This window comes from Chinchilla lanigera, unplaced genomic scaffold (genome assembly GCF_000276665.1).
Source record: "Chinchilla lanigera isolate Chin_1 unplaced genomic scaffold, ChiLan1.0 scaffold00105, whole genome shotgun sequence".
Lineage (NCBI taxonomy): Eukaryota > Metazoa > Chordata > Mammalia > Rodentia > Chinchillidae > Chinchilla > Chinchilla lanigera.
Window position 1 is genome coordinate 5,658,984 of NW_004955506.1, and position 21,116 is coordinate 5,680,099.

General features: G+C 48.7%; 1 protein-coding gene across 4 annotated transcripts in view; it reads left to right on the forward strand.

The window, feature by feature from the left end:
• St6galnac1 (ST6 (alpha-N-acetyl-neuraminyl-2,3-beta-galactosyl-1,3)-N-acetylgalactosaminide alpha-2,6-sialyltransferase 1) overlaps positions 1-18,613 on the forward strand; it is a 21,415-nt gene extending 2,802 nt beyond the window's left edge. For 3 of the 4 annotated variants that reach the window (XM_005407421.2, XM_005407422.2, XM_013506077.1), the window contains 8 exons: positions 14,482-15,130; positions 15,872-16,040; positions 16,189-16,360; positions 16,535-16,673; positions 16,898-17,001; positions 17,193-17,282; positions 17,366-17,465; positions 17,621-18,613. In XM_005407421.2, the coding sequence (XP_005407478.1) occupies positions 14,482-15,130; positions 15,872-16,040; positions 16,189-16,360; positions 16,535-16,673; positions 16,898-17,001; positions 17,193-17,282; positions 17,366-17,465; positions 17,621-17,812 (1,615 nt within the window). In that variant the 3' untranslated portion in view covers positions 17,813-18,613. Of the gene's footprint in view, positions 1-12,668; positions 12,829-14,481; positions 15,131-15,871; positions 16,041-16,188; positions 16,361-16,534; positions 16,674-16,897; positions 17,002-17,192; positions 17,283-17,365; positions 17,466-17,620 lie in introns of all 4 variants that reach the window. The other variant, XM_005407423.2, reaches the window with a different exon arrangement.
• The last annotated feature ends 2,503 nt before the right edge of the window (positions 18,614-21,116 follow it).

Genomic DNA, 21,116 nt, shown 5'->3' on the forward strand with positions numbered 1-21,116 from the left:
TTTTTAATTTTTTTTCCTTTGAGACAAGATCTCACTAAGTTACCCAGCCTGGCCTCAAACCTGCAGTCTTCCTGTCTTGCCCTCCAAATAGCTGGGATTAAAGGTGTGTGCCTCTGCACCCAGCTTGACTCCCTTCTTTTTAATAGCTGCATAGCATTTTGCAGAATCGATAGAGTTTAATTAATCAGTCCCTAGTGATTGGCATTTGAGGACTGGAACTTTGGGTGGACACTTGACGCGATTATTCACATTCCTTTGTGTGTTTTTGTAAGTATTTCTGTCGTTAACTTGAAGCAAAATGCCAAGATAATTGATATATTCACCTGAAATGTTGATGGATACCATGATATCATTCTCCCAAAAGGCTACACCAGTGGGTATGAGAGATAACTGTCTTCTCCTATGACAACATTATTGCTGTCATAGGATATTGGTAATGTTTTTATTTATTTATTTTGGGGCTTTTTAGACAGAGTCTCATTATGTGGCTCAGACTATCCTTGAACTCACTGTGTAGCCCAAGCTGGCCTTGAAGCTGTAGTGATTCTCCTGCTTCAGCCTCTCACCTGCTGGGATTACAGGCGTGCACCACCGCACCCAGTGTATATATTTCTATATATCATAGAGAAGTATTTTAAATAAAATTTTATTTAAACTTTATGCAATGTTTAGGTAGGTTGGTCTTACTCCAAAGTTATACAGAGCTTGTTCTATGTGTCCTATTGATACTTCTGTGCTTTTTAAACACTTAACAAATTAATTGGGTAGAAGTTTATTTTATTTTATTGTTTTGGTACCAGGAATCAAACTCAGGACCTCGTGCTTGCAAGGCAGGCGCTGTGCCACTGAGCTATATCCCTGGCCCTCAAAAGCTTATTTTTGTATATGGTGTGAATATGGGTTTATATTTGTTGGGACTCTTAATTGCAGTGGACAAACACTGAGCTTCACCAAGCTTAGTAAGAAGACAGGGCAGGAAGAGAAGCCCACATTGCAGAAGTCCTGGAGAGACCGGGGTGGGAGCAGGCTGTGGCGGGTGCTGGGGTGCTGGGGTGCTGCCCACCTGTGGCATCATAAGCCCCAGAGCTAAGGGGCAGATGTAAGTAGGCTGATGCCCATTTGTGCTCAGAGATTTTCAGAGGGGAAAAGCATCACCCGTGTCTGGAGTGTAACCCCTTGGGAAGGAGACGGCACCACCCTCCCCAGCCCGGGTCTTCACAGCCCGGGAGGCCATGGAAGGGCAGCCACACACCTCCTGTGCTGTGTGCTGAGAGGAAGGGGCATCAGAGCTCCAGAACAGCCCAGTCCCTGCTGGGGCTTCAGAAGGGGACCCTCACGCCAGAAAAAGGGCTGCTGGGTTTGATCCCCAAAGCTGGAATAAAGGAGCAGGAACAGGAGAAGAAAAGGGAAGGAAGGAAGGAAGGAAGGAAGGAAGGAAGGAAGGAAGGAAGGAAGGAAGGAAGGGAGAAAAGAGGGGCACTCTGGGAGACTGAAGCAGGAGGATCACAAGTTCAAGCCCAGCCCCGGCAATTTAACAACGTAGCCAGACTGTATATCAAAGTAAATAAAAAAGGGGGCTGGGGATGTAGCTCAGTGCAAAGAGACACTGAGACTGTGGAGGGCTCTTCCTGGAGCATGTGCTTTGCGTAAGATGTCTGTAAGGGTTTTGGACAAAGGTGAGCTAACATTGTTGGTGTCTCACCCTGGCTGCGGGTTGTTTTGGCCATTGCAGGCTTCCTGGAGCAACTTATTTTGACACAGAATAGGTGACTCTGGCCTAGGGCCAAGTAGAAGCCAAAAATAGCCTCTCTTTGTTTGTCTGCTAACCCTGAAGAAGGAGCGAGTACTGCTGAGAGGTCCCTGGAAGGTCTCTGTGGAAGGCTTCAAAGAAATTAGAGAGCTCGAGAGACAGGAAAGGCATGTGGGTGAAAGGCCCAACCTAAAATAAATCCAGCAGCCTGGCCAAGTGGCGGAGAGCAGGCCTCACAACATGGCGGGCTGACTGGGGAGAGAGGGCAGCCGCAGGGTCAGGGCAGGGGATTTTCAGCCAGAGAGGTGGCCTGACAGGACTGGCATTTAAAAGATAATCCACCTGTCAGAGGTGGACAGGTAAATTCAAAGGTGGAGTGAGTTGGCACTTTGGCCTGAGCAGAATAGCAACTGAGGGCAGGGGACAGAAGGATTTTCTAAGCAGATAATCCCAACATAAGGTGACATAACCACTGGGAGGAGAAGGAAGTGGAAAATGTATCACAAGCTTGAGGCCAGCCCAGGCAGCTTACTGAGACCATGTCTCAAAATAAAAAAAAATGAAAAGGTCTGGGGATGTAGCTCGTACTCTCTGGGTTCAAGCTCCAGTACAGAAAGAAAGAGCTGGGCCTGGTGGTGCACGCCTGTAATCTCAGCATTCAGAAGGCTGAGGCAGGAGGATCGTTGAGAGTTCGAGACCAGCCTGGGCTACAAAGTGAGCTCAAGGCCAGCCTGAACTGCATAGTGAAACCCTGTCCCAAAAAGACAGAGTGAAAGAAAGAAAGAAAGAGAGAGAGAGAGAGAGAGAGAGAAAGAAAGGAGAAAAGGAGATATTTTGAAGGAGCAGAAGGAAGACAGGGAGAGACAAAAGTGACCACAAATTTTGCAATTTTAGAGACCAGTCATGGCATAGCCTTCTCTCAGGGTACTTGGACAGTAGTAACAGTAAATCAGGTAGAAAATGGAGCTATAAACAGTGTACTTTGGATCCTAATCAAAGATGTATCAGCCATTTTTATGACAGGTTATTATCAGTTCAGAGACCTTTTCAAAGTAACCTCTGCCCCAGGAACTTTCTGTGTATTGTTCTGACTTTCACAGCTGTTTTCCAAGATTAGTATGTTTATTCCTTTTCAAAGATGACAAAAATTAGGCTGGTGTGGTGGTGTACACCTGTAATCCCAGCACTCAGGAGGCTGGGGCAGAGGGATCACTGCAAGTTTCAGGCCAACCCGGGTTCCATAATGAGTTTGAGGCCAGCCTCAACTACATAACAACACTCTGTCTTCAAAAAAAGATAAAAATGAGGTTTAAAAAAATTAAGGCGCCAGGCGTGATGGTGCGTACCTGTAATCCCAGCACTCAGGAGGCTGAAGCAGGAGGATTGTTGCAAGTTCGAGACCAGCCTGGGCTACAAAGTGAGCTCAAGGCCAGCCTGAGCTGCATATTGACACCTGTGTCAAAAAGACAAAAAAAAAAAAAAAAAAATTAAGGCTATTTCCATCCTGCCTGGAAATAGCAAAAGAGATATTTGAATGTATGGAATTTTGGCTGCAAATGGCATTTTCCTGTTACCTCAAAAAGGATTTAAGTGTGATGGAGGAGATATATACAAAGTAGAAGGATGTGATGAGGACTGGGGACATAGCTTAGTTGTAGAGCATTTGCCTGGCATGTGGGAGGCCCTGTGCTCCATCTCTATGCTGCCAAAAAATAAAGAAAGAAAGAAAGTGAAGCCTATGTGTGATATTTTTTTTTGTTGCTGTTGTTGTTTTTTTTTTCCGGTACTAGGAATCGAACTCACGACCTCGCGCTTGCCAGGCAGGTGCTGTGCCGCTGAGCTAAATCCCCAGCCCCCCTATATGTGATATTATCAGTAGTAATATCTTTTTGTAAGATGTTGGTAGGGGTTTTGGGCAAGGAGATAATGTTGTTTTGACTTTATTAGAAAGTCAAATGGGAGCCGTGCTAAGGAACAAATTGGAAAGATTAACTCCAAATGGTCCCATCTGCGTATCGCCTGGAGGCTGTGTGACGCTTCAGCAGTGGGAGAAGGTGTAAGCGGTGGCCCAAAGGTGGGAAAATTCAGAAAACGTTTGGGAACAGGAGACCAGTGAGTGATTATTAACCAACACTGATATGGCCCTCACACTGTGCCCAGCAAGGGTCTCAGAAAGTTCTGGTTACTAAGTGCTTACTAAGCCTCTGAAGTAGAATGTCACCTCCACCCCAATAGTCTGGTCACCAGTATGAGCCTGAGCAAGCTGGCTAGAGCCCAGCCTCTCCCTCTGACACCAGTTCCACCTTTCACCTTCCTCTATCACCACGCACGGGGTTTTAGTCTTCCCATGAGGCTGTGGATTTCTTGTGGACAGGTACTTATTGGTCTCCATTCCTCAGGCCCTGGGCACAATCTGGCTGCTTTATCAGTACTTGTTGACTGAAGAATGAATTCCTGCCCTTTAATAAAAGGCCCCAAAGTTTAAATTTTAGGCTAGAACTGTCAGAAATTTTCTTGATTTTTTTTTGTGTGTGTGTGTCAGGAATTGAACTCAGGACCTTGCACTTGCCAGGCAGGCACTTTTGCCACTGAGCTATATCCCCCGCCCCAAACTGTCAGAAACTTTAAAGCAAGGAATAACTTGATTAAGTGTGGATGGGCAATGGCAGGGAGTGGCTCTGGAGGCAGAGGTTAGAGTTTGGAGGCTGTGGAGTAGGATACAGACAACGAGACGCTGAGTGAGGTCAGCCAGGACAGGAAATAAGGACTGAGTCGCTGGACTTCGCAATAAGGAGGGTTGTGGGCAGAGTGGAGGGGGAGTTAAAGCAGTTCTATGATTGATTTCAGACCTAGGTTACCAGGCCACCTTCCATGTCATGCTTTTTTTTTTGAGACAAAGTCTAGTCTTGAATTGCTCTTGCACTTGTGGTGATCCTGCTGCCTCAGCCTCCAAGTTTCTCTCAGACTCAAGTTCAGCACTTCAGACAGCCTGAATGTAGTCATGGGCAGGTGACAACTATAGGGTGGTAAATGGCCTCCTCCTCCCATGTCACCCCCAGGGGACTGGGGGTGACTGACTCAATTTGTCCTCAGGAAGCAAGAAAGATGAAAGCCCTGACTATGGAATGCAGCCCAGGCTGTGGGACCCAACAGAGAATGGGTACTGCCTCTCCACCCATTTACTCTTCTCTCTGCTTTCCCAGTGGCAAATTTGGGGAGTGGGGTACAGGGGAAAGAGAGAAATACTGTTCCCTGCATCCCTAAGTTCATGATCTCAAAAATGCCAGGATAGAAACATCACCAAAGCTAGGTGTGGTGGTGCATGCCTATAATCCCAGCACGCTGGAAGCTGAGGCAGGACGGTTGCTGTGAATTTGAGGCCAGCCTGGGCTCCATAGGCAGTTCAAGGCAGCCTGAACTACTGTACATAGTGAGACCCTGTCTCAAAAAACCAATCAACCAGTCAATCAATAAATATAGATGGGGGCGGCGGAGGACATAGCTCACTGGCAAAGTGCCTGCCTGGTAAGGACAAGGTCCTGAGTTCAATTCCCGGTACCAAAAAATAAATGTAGATCACCTGTACCTGAGACAGCTCCTGAAATAAATTTCGCTGTCAGGTTTGATTTTTTTTCTCCCTTTGGCACCACATATAGGTTATACAATTCAATTTTACTTCAAACAACCTTGGTTTGGGAGAGTCAAAAGCCAGTGGGCCACAGGTCTCTTCCTACGTCTGTAATTCTTACTTTTGAAAAACCTGGAACATAACTGTACAAACTCATGAAGTACGGGTTGGTAGTTCCATGTACTACTCAATGCGTCCTGATCTAATGAGGGTAAATTAGTGTCTTCCTCTCCTTAACTGGACCTTCACGTCGGCAGTCTTCCCATGTCTCCTTTCTGGTTGTTCATATAGAAGCAATTGCACGCTGTAGTTGGGCTCCTGTGCCGTAGGACACGTGGATCTCCTCCGCCTTTCTTCCAGGCCACGTGCAGGCGATTTGACCCAGGACCTCATGCAGGCTATGCAAGAGCTCTGCCGCTGAGCTACGTCTATGAAACCCACAGTTTAGCTGCCACACACGCACACATTAGAACACAGCTATTTTTCTGCTCCTGGCTTAGCTCACTTGGCATAATGTGCTTCAGTTCCATACACGCTGCCCCAAAGGACAGGGCTGTGTTCTTGTATGGCTGGATTTACTCCACTGTGTAGGACCCCACATTTTCTCCTTCCGTTCATCTATCCGTGGTCACCTCTGCTGGTTCCGTATCTGGGCTTCTGTGAATGGGGCTATAGTAGACATAGTGGCAGGCCATTGTCTCCTCCATATACTGATTTCATTTCCTGTGGCTCTATACCCAGCGGTGGGACTGGATCCTGTAACAGTTCTGCTTTCATTTTTTTTGAGGAACTTCCGTACTATTATCCCTGATGGCTACACTAATGTGCATACTTATCAACAATGTAGAAGATTTCCCCTTTCATCCTAGCCGGCATTTTTTGAGTACAGCTAACCTAACTGGGGTCAGATGGTAGCTCATGATTTTGATTTGCGTTTCCCTGATTTAGTGGACTGACAACTGGTGGTCAACTTATAACCCCCAGCTGAACCGAGTAAGTGTGGTGCTGGGTGTGGGAGGCCCACCTGAGGATTGTTGCCAGCAGCATAAGAGGCAGAACTGGAGAAGGAGAAGGAGGCTGTTGGGAGCGGAGAGAGGCTTTTGGGAGGTGGCAGAAGCTGTAAAGAGCTGCTGATTCTGTTGAAGGAGCTTGTCATGCTGGCTTTCCTAATGAACTTGGCTGTTTTCCTCCTCCAAGGAGCTCAGGGCCTTGTCGGCACTGATAATAGCTTCCTTTCACTTTGGGGGAGCTGTGGTCCTCACTCTGAGCATTACTTCCTGGCTCTGGAGGGGAAGAAGGTGCACAACTCAGGCTCCTGGAAAAGCTTGCTGAGCTGGCTTTCCTGATGGGAACTCGGCTATCTTCACCGATGGAGGAACTTGGGACCTCACTGTTGCTGAGGATGGCTGTTTTTCAGGGGAGCTCTGGTTCTTACTTTGTACATCACTTCCTGGCTCCAGTGTAGATCCCTCAGCCTGTTAGCACAGATTTCCTAGATTCTACCACTGACCTTTGGGCCTTCCCAGTCCAGATGTGTGAAACAGGCCTGCGTGAGATATTGTCATGGCCTCTGGACCTCCAGTTGGACTCATGGGAGGCATTGCTATGGGCTCTAGGTCTTCAGCTGGACTCATGCAGGACATTATCATGGGATCCAGGCCCTCAGCTAGATTCTTGGTCTATAGTGTGTGGACAGATTTGCTGTACTCTTGTCTATGATTCTTTGGGTGACTATTATAAATAATCTTATAAAATATGTGTCCTATATTATATACTGTTTCCCCTTGCAAAATATCCCCCAAACCAGAACACTAATCATCAGAGATGTTAGGCAATTTTTAGTTAGCTTTTACAGGTGTGTGTGTGTGTGTGTGTGTGTGTGTGTGTGTGTTACTGGGGAGTGAACCCAGGGCCTTCACACTGAACTACATCCCCAGCCTTTTTATTATTGTTATTTTGAGACAGGGGGTCTCACTAAGAGGAAGGACTCAAATTTGTGATCCTCCTGTATTAGCCTCCCAGAGTGCTGGGATTACAGACATGTTCTACTATACTTAGCCTTGTTAGCCATTTGTATAACTTCTTTTGAGGAATGTCTATTAAGTCATTTGCCTATTTTCAACACCATTATTTAGGTTTTGTAGGGGTTTTTTTTGTTTGTTTAGTTGTTTGAGATCTATCTGTATATCTATCTGTCTGTATTCATTCTGAGTATTAATCTTTTGTCAAATGGATAGTGTTTGAGGGGGCCTTTGTTTGTTTCTGGTTTTGTGAGACAAGGTCTCATTTGTAGCCCAGGCTGGCCTCCAACTCTCAGCAATCCTCCTCCCTCAGCCTCCCAAATACATGTACCACCATGCCAAGCTCAAATGGATAGTTTGCAAACATTTTCTCCCATTCTACAGATTTGTCTTTTTACTCTGTGGAGTGTTTCCTCTGCTGAACAGAGGCTTTTTAGTTGGATATAATCCATGTTTATTGTTGCCATTGTTGCTGTACTTGTGGGTCTTATCCTAAAAAACATTGACTAGTCAATGTCTTGAAATGTTTCTCTTTTTTCTTCTAGCAGTTCCATAGTTTCAGGTTTTACATATAAGTCTTTGACCCACATTGAGTTTAGTTTGGTATATGGGGTGTGTGTGTGTGTGTGTGTGTGTGTGTGTGTGAGAGAGAGAGAGAGAGAGAGAGAGAGAGAGAGAGAGAGAGAGAGAGAGATCCAGTTTTCCCAGCACCATTTAATGAAGAGCCCATAGCTGTAAGTCTTGAACTTGAACCTGTCACCATGTGTTAAGAAGAATTTAACACATCTTCTTACTGTTTAACTTGCTCCCCACCACCACCCTGCTCAAGGTCTTTGTCAGTCTCTTTAACTCCTAACACCTGAGTCAGGACAGAGCGCTGTGTTTTATGTATTTGTGTATTTTAGAAAGAAACACCAGGGCTGGGGAGATAGCTCAGTGGCATAAGCACCTGCCTGGCAAGCTTAAGGTCCTGAGTTCGATTACCGGTACCAAAAAAGAAAAAAGAAAAGAAAGAAACACCATCCAACTTTCAAACCAGCTCACTGTCATTCTAGCCCCGTGAGTTCAGCTGGGAAAAGGGAGTGCTTTGGAAACTGGATCCAGCCACGCAAGCATTTGAGCGGTGACTTGTTTATTTTTCTCTCTGAAATGTTTTCTCTTTACTTCCCAGAATATAATCCCCCTATTAGTATCTCCCCATTAGAATTTAAATGGCTGAAAACAAATGGCTTTGACTTAGAAAAAGAACATTCAAAGTAACAAAATACAGATTTCTACAGTTTTTTTTTTTTTTTTTTTCCTAGCATGAAAAAGTCATTAAAGCAACCCCATAGCTTTTAGTTATTGGGGTGGCTCATCTAAAGTTTCAATGGAAAATTCTAAAATGTAAATCATTCATTCACATACAAAAACACTTCTAAGGATTTCTCAAGGAAAAAAAATCCTCCAGGTTACAGAGCTGTTTGCTGCACCAAATGGAAGCTGGGGTGGGGAGGTGCAGAGTGGCTGATTTCCATTTCAGACACAAAAGGAGTTCCCCAAGAGCGGGTCAGACCCCAAAGTGGGGCTGGAAGAGCCAGCGTGGACACCATGCGAGTCTGGAAAGCACAGGTCCCGGAGGAAGAGCAGCTCAGGGTAGAACACTCTGCCGTAGGGAGGAGGGAGAGACCCGGGGAAGAGCCAGGGCTTGGTTTTTCCCTATGATGGAGAAGCAGAACTGAAGCTGCGAGAGCCAAAAGAGAGAAAGCGAGGCGCGCTTGAGGGTGAGAGCTGCGCAGAGGCCAAGGTTTGAGGACGCGAGGCAAGGAGTTTGTGAGGGGCGGAGCCACTGACCTCCCTCTTCCGGTTCCGGGGGAGCGCAGGTGCAAGATCACTTAGCAAATCAAAGGAGTCTTTTGAACTCTTATCCTCAATAATGCAATCTGCTCCTACTGGTTTGATGAGTGATCTTTGATTTGGGGTATTATTCTCAAATTTCAGTTTGAATCGCCTTCAACATTCTAATTGATTTCAACATTCCCTTGTGTCAGTGCTGGCGAACTTCTTAGAGACAAGTGGCCAAACTGCAACCCAAAACCCACTTACTTATCGCAACGTGCCCACACGGCAATGCAACCTGGATGCTGAAGTTTAGAAAAAAACAAGTCTACGCTAACATCTTCTGTCTGAAAAGAAAAACACAATAACACACGTGTCATAGGTTTGCTGCCACTGTCCTATAGGTTCCATATTCTTGGGAAAACATTGCTCCCTTGCCAGTGCTGTCCACGCTGCAGCATACATGAACTCTGAGTCTTCTGTCATTTCTTTACCTCCAGGTTCCCTTGGTGATGTGTATTTTAAAATACAGAGGGAGGGAGGATGGGTAGGATCGAAATATATTATATACATTGAAAGCCAACATTCTGTACCATTAGTAGGTATTAACAGTAAAAGGGAAAAAAGAAAACGAAAAGAACATAGAAGGAGGAGTGTACCAGATAATCACACTATTTGTTACTTTTATTCAAAAGAGCTGTATTATCCTTGTTAAAGATAAATTTATTAAGTGCGATATTTTATATCTTTATCTCCCAAGTAGGTCAGAAGTATTCAATTAAATTGCTTTTTGCTTGAGTACCACCCATAATTACTTTGCCTGTTGTCTCTGACAGGGCTTTTAATAAATAAATGCATTCCCTAATTCCAGCCCAGCCCGAGGCATCTGACGTCAGGCTCTCTCTGAGTCTGAACAAACGAATATAGGACACTCAACATACGGCGACAATTTAAGCGTGAAGTAAATTCCATGTATGAGAATCCAGAAATACCTGCATAAACACCCATATCCCTAGGAATCACAGGTTATTTAATTATAGGGAATTAAGTGAAACTTAATTTTGTCATTACCTGGTTCATTACTGTGACCTCCAGTAAAAATTTAATGAGTCATCAAGCAATTGGAGCGTTGCAGACGGAACTGTCCTGCAGGGGCCCACTGGGCCATTCCTGCCTCTAGATAGCGTTCTGGAGAGGGTGCCTTATTTCTTTAGGGCCCATGCGATCCCTAAGCAGATGGTCAGCTGTCCGTGCAACAGGACTTGAGATGTGTAATGTAAAAAACCACCCAACCTCATCATCTGACCCAATCACAGTCATGTGGAGGCCCTTCTGGGACCAGCCAGAAAACCACATCCATGAAAAGCTCAAGATGGTGGAAATGGGGTTCACCAGCGTGCTATACAAGTGGTTTCCCAGGGTAGGAGGTTAGTGTGGATATACCAAGACCTTCGCTGAGTCACATGAATTGTTCCCTAAACCAAATGGACACTTAGGCTTTTGTTTTCCCAAGCGGCCCAGGCAAATATGGAGCTCACGCTGAGCTGTGAGAGTCAACTTGAACGGGGGAGACTCAGCCCCATCCTTATAGCACTCAAACTTTTCTCCCAATAAACATGAAACCAGAAGCAGCACCTCAGGTCTTCCCTCTGCAATGAGCGCAGTTCTTCCATAATCATAATGAACACCTCAGGGATGTCCAGCCAGCCCAGGAGCTAATAAGCCCCTCTTTCTCTGGAAACTGTCCTCCTCTCATGCATAACATGGGAGTCCTATCCAGGATGTCACGCACCGCTCAACCCAGGCCCCTGGGTCAGGGTGGAAATAGGATCCAGCTACGGCAAGCTTTCTCCAAAGACTGAAAAGTTAGGGGCCAAGAGAGTCGACAGTCCCTGGGAGATGTTATATGATCTCCTTCTATTACCGTGGGGGCTGCACAGCAAAGGGGGTCGTTCTGTAGAAAGGGAAAAAGAGGGGCAAGCAGACATGGAGGGAGGCAGGTAAGCAAAGGAGCAACGTCTTGGAGGGAGAGTGCTGGTCCCAGGCTTCTTGCGGCTCCGCCACTTCCTGTTTGAGACCGCCACTTCCTGTTTGAGACCGTCTTTATCCTTATCCTTCCTTTTCTTAATTGAAATGAAAAAAGAAATTAGGGCTTGAATGTTATTAGGCTTTTCAAAATGCCCTGTATGCTGGTCCAACCTGCCACACAGCCTCTCTCTCCTTTCTGGTCTGAAACACCTCTCCTTGGAGTTACTTTGCTGAGCTGTCTAACAAAGGCAGAGTAGTTTTCTACATGAGGCCAAGTGTGTGTGTGTGTGTGTGTGTGTGTGTGTGTGTGTTAGGACTCCTTCAAGGTAAAAACAAAAAGCATCACCACTAGCACTTATTTTTTGGAGACAGGATCTTGTACATAGTCCAGGATGGCCTTGAACTCACAGCGATCCTCTTGCCTCAGCCTCTCTAGTGCTGTAAGGTGGGATGCGTCACCCCGCCCACAACACTAGCACTTTGCTTACAGCCTTAGGGGAATTTAGGCCTTGGTTCAGTTTCAAGGTCAGAACAGAGTGCCCCTTGTGGAACATCAGAACAGTGTGTTTCTTCCAGGCTGAGGAAGGCAGAGAGTGTGGCATCAGCCAGAAGGCCACAACTCAGGAGGGAAGCCCGGAGCAGGAAGTCTTCCGTAATCATCTGCTGGCTTCACATACTGTCTTGGAGCGGTCATGTATTTTTCCAGTAATGAAAGATTTCCTTTGTCTTTCGCCTCTAATAACAATTGCCGTGTATTTCATAGGTCTAAGGTCTAGGCCTTATTCAAATTTGTACTCCTGGTATCTACATAGCACACTGCACAGCACAGACATTTAGTAAACATTTGTCGAATGAGATGTTCATTTGTATGTCCTATGTACATATTTCCAGTTCTGTTTGCTTTTATTTAACCCATTTCCTTTTGGACTCAGAAGACCTTTCAAAAGCTCTGACATGATGTAATGTGTCACTATGATAGGACGACAGGAAGGGCTTTGCTGGATGACTTCTGCCTCTTTGGGCTTTGTACTTTATTAAGGAGATGACAATTCCCTGAACAAATACAAAACATTATGAACCTGATGTCCGTGCAGTTTTAGCATCAACATTATTGCAGGAAATTGAGTTTGCCTCAGGCTACCTTCCACAGCATCTCTTCACGTTCCACCCTTACCTGGCACCTCTTCTCGTTACAGCCTGACACTTATTTGTGTGATGACTGTCATCCCCTTTGGGTCTTAGGCTCCACAGGGAAGGATGTGTCTGGTTGAGCTCATCGCTGAGGCCCAAGTACAGCGGTACCTCAGTTCACAAACGCTTTTGTTTGCAATTTGGTTTGCAAACAGAAGTGTTCAGCAAAATTTTGTGTTTGTTTGTGAACTCTGCATGGGGTGATGAACGCAGATGTGGCCGTCTTTTCCAGAATCATGGAACAAATTAACTTCGTGAATCAAGGCACCACTGTAATCTGTAGTCTTACACAAAGCTCTCAATAAATATTCACCGAATCTAAGAATGAATGGTAACTGTTGAGCTGGGCAGTGGTGAAAGTCAAAGTAGCAGCAAGAGGAGCTGGAGAGCAGGTGAGCAGCCCCCCACTGTGCATGAACAGCCGAAAAAGACTTAAGCATAAGGGAGGGAACCAGCTGGGCGTGGTGGCACACGCCTGTATTCTAGCACTCGGGAGGCTGAGGCAGGAGGATTGTTGCAAGTTCGAAACCAGCCTGGGCTACAAAGTGAGCTCAAGGCCAGTCTGAACTGCATAGCAAAACCCTGTCTCAAAAAGACCAAAAAAAAAAAAAGAAGGGAGGGAACTACTCTTGGTTGAGGATGCATTTTGTGCCTGATGCTTTGAGCATGTTGTCAGTTAATGCTCAGAGACTTCACTCAGAATCAATAGGCAGCAGCCCGTTTTATAGCTAAGAAACCAAGAGTCAGGGAAATTGCGTTCTCCTGGTCACATGAGCTAATAAATGGAAATTCTCAGACTTTCACTCAGGTCTGCCTGCCTGCCAGGTTTGTGCTCTTTCTTTTTACTTATAAGTCAGTTTCACAACTCAGAAGAAGAATGGGCCAGATGTGGTGGCACAGACCTGTAATCCCAGCACTCTGGGAGGCTGAGGCAGGAGGATCACAAATTTAAGCTCGGTCTGGACCCTTTAGCAACTTAGTGAGACGGCCTCAAAACAAAAAATAAAAAGGGCTGACACTGATCAAAATAAAATGTGAGATCCTCTGTACCACCAAAAATAAATAAACAAATAAATTTTTAAAATGGTACAAGCAGACAGAGGGAACCCGGGACATGTGTAACCAAGAGGAACAGGAAGCCCAGGACACCAGGGTCAGAGTAGAAGAGTAGGAGATGAGGTCGTGGAAATCACCTGGATGACAGCTAGGGTCACACAGAGGAGTGTTCTTTTCCTAAGGCTCCCTCTGCGACATCCTTGCAAAAACCTGTGTAGCATAGGGACCAGGGCAGGAGGCACAGTCAGAGAACACACACACCAAACTGACTAATGATGTGATGTTTTTGACGGCTTCACACATGTCAGAAAGAGAAAACACAGTCCCTGGAGCCAGAAACCTTGCGTACCAGAACTCAGACCAGGCCCCGGAATCTATCTTCCGTGACTGCTGCTAGAAAAATCATTCTAGAATGGAAATCAGATCACACCCCACCCGCTGCCGTCCTTTAAAACCCTCCCACAGCTCCTGTTTGCAATTCAATAGCTCCTCCTGCACAGAAAAATGATAAAGTAACAGATAAACTCCGGATCTGATGCCCAGTGCAAATCATACTCCGGCCTCTGTGCCACGCTCGGTCCTAACATACCTCCCCCTCTTTGGAGAGGAGGCGCCTCGCCAAGCCTTCCTCACTCCCGGCAGGGAAGGCGCCACTTCCTCCAGCATGGGGTTTCTCTCATTCATAGCCTTTCACCTTTTGCCTCTGATCTCCCGCATCTCCATGAGAGATGCCCTGTATTTTGACAAACATACTTTAATGAGGGGACATTTCAGTTTCATTCTTGGCATCCAGGTGCAGTGCCCCAAACTCCTGCAAATGCCCAGGTGTCTGCGCCGCCTGGAGGTAACTTTCCAGATACAGGGCCAAAGGGCACGGCATGATTTCTGTGGAAACTATTTTGAAGTCTGTCTGAGGCACAGGAATGAATAGTAGTTTTACTCTCTTTCTGCAGTCTCCAGCCTTTATTAAAAATTATCTGTGTCCCCAGGTATCAATATTCATGGAACAATGTAAAGTGGGCTTGGGACTCGCTGCAAAGATCAATGTCCCTGGTTCCCAGCCTGCAACAGGGGACCAGCGTCCATGCAGGGCCAGGGAAAGAGAACGGCACCCCGGACACAGACCCTGGGCCCACAGCGCACCTGGCTAGAGGGAGCAGGAGGACAGAGGCCGCCCAGGTGCCACCGCAGCAGCAGGGGACGGTGCCTGGCACAGCAATGGCCACACTACAGAAGGGACAGGGAGAAGAGAAAAGCCAGGGGGATGCGCTGCCACCAAGAGGTCAGCACAAGGAGATGGCCTCTGTCGGGTCAAAGGCACCAACACTGCAAAGTCAGCACAGGACGACAGGAGGCAGGAGGGACCAGAAGGGGAGGCCAACAACGGCAGGGACGGTATTGAAAAGGCCTCAGGGCAAAGCGCTGGCCACCACAGGAGCAGTTACAAGAAGGACAAGAAAGAAAGCAAACACCACAGCAGCTGTCCCAGCCAAAGAGAAGGCGGCACAGGCCGCCCCTGCACCTTCCCCGCGCCCCACCACGAGTGAACGCCAAAGACTGAAGGCCGCCAACTTCAAGTCGGAGCCCCGGTGGGATTTTGAGGAAAAGTACAGCCTTGACGTGGGGGGTCTGCAGACGGTGAGTTTGTGCAGCCATCTCCTCCCTCCCCTCTTGCCCTTCTGGAGAGGTGGCCGCCCTTCTCTCCTTCCCTCTCCTTCGGGTGGGCTGACCCCCGCTCAGCCCTGCCCTGCTCCCGCTCTGTCCTTCTGTCCTTCCCTCCTGCAATCGACGGCCTCGTCGAAGCCCCGGGAAGGTGTGAGAGACGAGGTACCTCCCTGGGGCGCATGAAGGGAGCTCACTAGTCCGGGCTGGGGAGTGTGACCAGCTCTACCGTCTGACACAGGGATCCTCGTCCTCTGACAGGAGGGGGGACAGGGATTAACCAATGTGAAGGCCCCAACCTCATGCCCAGCCCCAGTCCCCAAAAAGGGCCTGTTTTCCCTGCAAAGCCAACCCTGAGACCCTCACTCGCTTCCGGCCCTGAAAAACTACCTAGGCTTAGCCACACCCACCCGCAGTCTTCCTCACACACCCTTGCCTTCAAAACACGGAGGCAGCTGGGCGCCAACAGCACACTGGGCACCTGCCCCCGTGGCACCTCTCACACAAAGGTGCATCTGTGCAGAGGTCTAAGGCGCCCATTCAATGGGACCCTCGGGACCACAGAGGGCCCAGCCAGTGGACAGGGGAGGGTCCGCAGCCCTGGCTGTGGGGGGAGGGAGGAGCAGAGACAAAGCCTGCCAAGCCCTGAGGTTCCGCCCTGGCGCTGGCTCTTCGGGCCTCTCCCCGGCTGACCTCTGTGTGCCCTCCTGCATGCAGACGTGCCCTGACTCAGTGAAGATCAGAGCCTCCAAGTCCTCGTGGCTCCAGAATCTCTTTCTGCCCAACCTCACTCTCTTCCTGGACTCCAGACACTTCAACCAGAGCGAGTGGGAGCGGTTGGAACACTTTGCACCTCCCTTCGGCTTCATGGAGCTCAATCACTCCCGTGAGTCCTCACCCCAAGCAAGGCTGCTTCGAGCACCCAGGCGCCAGGGCCAGGGGCGGCACGCTTCCTCTCTCCAGGCCTGGGAGAAAGGATGGGCGGATACCTGCCCCCAGCAGGACTCTGAGTGGAGCCCCTCTCCTTATCCCAGTGGTGCAGAAAGTCCTGACCCACTTCCCGCCAGTGCCCCAGCAGCAGCTGCTCCTGGCCAGCCTGCCTCCGGGGAGCTCGCACTGCATCACCTGCGCCGTGGTGGGCAACGGGGGCATCCTGAACAGTTCCCACGTGGGCCATGAGATAGACAGCCACGACTACGTGTTCCGGTGAGCTGGGCCCTCGGCTCCCCTCAGCCCCTCTCCTGCAGGCCTGGGCCTCGAGCGAGAGCCGATTCCTCTGGAGGTGCAACTCCTGGGCTCTCCAGGGCTTTTCAGTATAGAACTTCTGCTTCCCCCACCCCTCTTCCTCCCGTGGCTTCTGATTTTTATCTTTCTATACAGGTTGAGCGGAGCTCTTATTAAAGGCTACGAACAGGACGTGGGCACCCGGACCTCCTTCTACGGCTTCACAGCCTTCTCCCTGACCCAGTCGCTGCTCTTGCTGGGCAGCCGGGGTTTCCGGCACGTGCCCGTGGGAAAGGTGAGCAGGGACCGGCCCGACTGCGCAGACTCCCAGTAAGAGCCTGAGGACCGAGAGGGACACGGGCGCCTGTCTGGATGGAGCTGTGGTTGGCACAGGCTCTGTTCGTACAAGGGCCCAGGGCAGGGAGGACGGCCAGACCGTGAGAGGGAGCCAGCAAGTGAGCCGCCCCAGCCTGTGGTCCCGAGGCACTACGCCTGAGCCGGGCTATCCTTGATCTTCAGGACATTCGCTACCTACATTTCCTGGAAGGCACCCGGGACTATGAGTGGCTGGAAGCAATGCTTGTGAATCAGACCCTGGTGAAAAAAAACCTTTTCTGGTTCAGGTACCCATTTCCCTCTTTCCAGGCCCTCGCCCTGGCCACACTGGGAATCCAGGGGTTACACAGGGTTGGACAGGTGGGGACAGCCTCAGCTATTGCCGGGAGAGGGAGGACCTGTCCTGCCCAGGACCTTGACTTGGCCCTCTCAGGCCAGCCAGGAGAACTGAGCCTGAGTGACCCGCCCCTGGCCACAGGCGCAGGCCCCAGGAAGCTTTTCGGGAAGCCTTGCAAATGGACAGATACCTGTTGCTACACCCAGACTTTCTCCGCTATGTGAAGAACAGGTGAGAGCAGAAAGCCCATGGAAGAACCATATCCCTGTCATCCCAGCAGATCCCCAACAGTTGGGATCTGGGGCATTTTATAGGTTTCTGAGGTCCAAGACCCTGAACACCACCCACTGGAGAATATACCGGCCCACCACTGGTGCACTCCTGCTGCTCACGGCCCTGCAGCTCTGTGACAAGGTAAGGCTGTGCTTCCGAGCTGGAGAGTAGCTGGGAGCTGGGTGGGTGTGCTCCTGGGGAGTGCGGGGCAGAGTGTGCATGTGCACCTGCGGGACCTGCACCCTGACTCACCCACAAGACTCTGTAACCCTGTCTTTCCTCCAACTTTCACCTAGGTGAGCGCCTACGGCTTCATCACCGAGGGCCACGAGCGCTTTTCTGACCATTACTATGATAAAACATGGAAACGACTCATCTTTTACATAAACCACGACTTCAAGTTAGAGAGAGAGGTCTGGAAGCGGCTGCATGATGAAGGTATCATCTGGCTGTACCAGCGTCCCCAAAATCCGAACGCGAAGAACTGACTGGCGCCTGGGCTGCAGCGGTCTCTTCTTTACCTCCTCCAAAACATGGGGTGCTGAGGGAGTCTCAAGGCTCCTCTGCCATCTGCCCAGGGCTTGAGCCAGCCTGCATCCTATGAAGAAATCTCCCTCAAGACGGCAGGGAGTTGGAGTCCTTTGGAAAGTTGCTGCAGGTTCTGATGGGGTTCCCGAGGACACTTGTAATTAACGGGAGCGATAAGTGGTCAGTGCCCCTAAATTGCTAGAAAAGCACTCTCCACTGTCCAAAAGCCACGTGGCGCAGAGGAAAGAGCCGAAGCGTGCAGAGACTTCTAGATCGAGTTTGAATTCCAGATCCTCTACTTGGACACTGTGAAGTCTTGGAGTTATCTGAAGATCCTTCCAGCCATCATCTCAGTCTAGAAGGACTGCACTTTTCCTTGTTCTCTGAGTTATTTGACAGCTCCATGTACTGTATAAAGCAGTGAAACGGGGCTGGGGATTTAGCTCAGCGGCACAGCGCCTGCCTGGCAAGCACAAGGTCATGAGTTCGATTCCCGGTACCGGAAAAAAACCAAATAAATAAATAAATAAATAAAAATAAAACAGTAAAACAAGTGATTCCTGCCCGTGAAGACGCAAATAAATTTTATACAATGAAGATTTTATAACTCCAGGGATAGTCACCAGTCTAACATCAACTCGAGAATTCCTTCTCACAGTCCCGATTGTCAAAATGTGTGTCTGTGATTGGGATTCTCTGCCGAACCAGTTTTTACTTTTTACTGGTTCTTTCATTAATGAATAAATAAAATATTTGACACGTGTCCATTTTACATTTGTGTGACAGTTATGATCTTATCCTTTAAAAAGGTCACCCTTTGACATTTCCTTAGGCCAGTTTTCTGGCCTTAAGTGGCTTTTAAGTTACCCATTTCACAAGGATTTTTAAAAATGACGGTAGATAGCCCAACACAACAAAATTTCCCTTTCCTTTTATTCTATCCTCCCGTCCATGTGCTTTCTTGCTCAGACCCCACGCTGAGAGTTTTTTTGACCAGTCTGACCTCGACTACATGATCCTCCTGCTTCAGCCCCCCAAGTGCTGGGGTTATGGGTGTGCAGCACCACACATGGCTCTCCAAAGCCAGTTCAGCTTATCTATCTTTTTTTAAAAATAACTTTCTTTTTTTTTGGTACCGGGGATGGAACTCAGGACCTTGTGCTTGGCAGGCAAGCACTTGTGCTGCTGAGCTATATCCCCAGCCAGCTTATCTGTCTTTTGAGTTCTATCTCCAGGAGTTGGACACTGGAACCCAAAAGCACTCAAGAGTCCAAACAGAGTAAGAGCGCTCAGAGAAGGGGAACAAGGGAGGGGGGAAGGGGAAGGAAAGAAAGGACATGAAAAATGAAGACTAGAAGGAAAAAATGGAAACCAAACTTTTGTAAATAAGGAGGAAGAGGGGTTGGAGGGAGGGAAGAGGAATGGGAAAAAAGAAGCAAGATATATACAGGTACAAATTACCTATGATGAGTATTATCATTATGTATTTCTAAAATGTACCAGTAAAGGCCGGGCATGGTGGCGCACACCTATAATCCCAGCACTCGGGAAGCTGAGGCAGGAGGATCTCTGAGAGTTCGAGACCAGCCTGGGCTACAAAGTGAGCTCAAGTCCAGTTTGAACTGCATAGCGAGACCCTGTCTCAAAAAGACAAAAAAAGTAAATAAATAAATAAAATGTGCCAATAAAATGAAAAAATTTAAAAAGAATGAGGATGCTCGGTAAGGGGTGGAAGGCAAAAACAAAACAAAACAACAACAATAAACTATGACAGAGGACCTTCCCTTGAATTTAGGCTCAGGGTACACACGGGCCCGAGCTTTGCTTTGAGCTGACAGGGTGTAGCGGCAGCTCCGGCCGGCAGGCGGCGGCAGTAGCCGCCGGATGCTCGTGTTCCCCGCTGCACTGCTCTCGGCGTGGGTGGGAGGAGGTTCCACACAGCTCCTGCGCTAGGGTGGACAGAGCTGATGTGGTCAGGGCCCGCTTGGGGTGCGTTTAGGTAGAGGCCATCAGTCGCGCCGCTGCAGGTGACTGCCCCACAAGAGGGAGCGCTTGCTCAGAGCGGGACGTGCTGATGCGCAGGCGGCGAGGGCCCAGGAGCCGGGGCGCGGAACCCCTGCCCAGCAGGAGCAGCCCTGGGCAGGACTCCGGGGGTGCCGCGGCTCGGGTTCAGGGCTGGCCTAGGGGAGGCTCTGTTCTGAACCTACGATCCGCCTCCCGGGGAGACCAAGCAGAGGGCACCAGCAGCTGACCCATTCTATGGTGCTTTCCCCTACTCCTGTAAACACAAGGGGGCCAGTTAATCCTTATTCCCCACTGCGCTGTCAGAAGGGCAGAGAGCCAGGGTAAGGTGATCTGACCTCGGCAAAGTCCTCAGTCTTTGACCTCTGAGCGGGTCACTCCTTCCCAGTACGCCCAAGGCCACCCAGCGAGAGCCACGCATCTGTGTACACAGGCTGTGCTGGCCATGTGAAGCCACACGAACCGGGCTGGGAACCTGAGGGAGAGCAGAGCGGCGGCCTGGTCATTCCACAGGCCCCACGGTGGACAAAGCGGGTGGCAGTGTCTCCCCTGCAGAAGGGTGTGAGGGAGCGATGGTCCCTGGGGCTTCTTCAGGTTGTAGCACTTATGCGCTGCGTGACCTCACCCCACTACATCACCAGTCTCCTCAGTTCGGGTGTGGGCAGCACAGCTGGTCAAGGGCAGAAGAGGAAATGAGTAGCCCCAGGTGCAGGGGTCTTACCCACATCAGCCTCTTCAAGTCAGCTCACTTAGTGGTGTGACTCTGGGTCCACAGTGGAATATTCTACCAGGAAATGTTCGCAAAGACAGATTTGAACAGAATCTTTTGTTCTTGGAAAAGATGACTCAATATAATAAATTTGTCAGTTTCTCCAAGTTAATTTATATATTGAATGTAATTACAATAAAAATGTCAAAACATTGTTTCATAGACCATAAATTGACACTAAAAATTCCTACGGAAGAATAAACATGTAAGGATATCTAGGAATACCTGAAAAGCAAAAGCTACCAGGGGGGGTCTCACTCTACCAGATATTAAGATACATTAGAAAGTCTAATTAAAACAATGTGGTACTGGGTATGAATAGACAGACCAGTGGGATGGAATAGAAAGTCCAAATATAAGCTGAGTGTGGCAGCGCATACCTATAATTCTTGCCACCTGGGAGGCTGAGGCAGGAAGAGTACAAACCCCAGGACAGCCTGGTCACCTTAGTGACACCCTGTCTCAAAACTTAA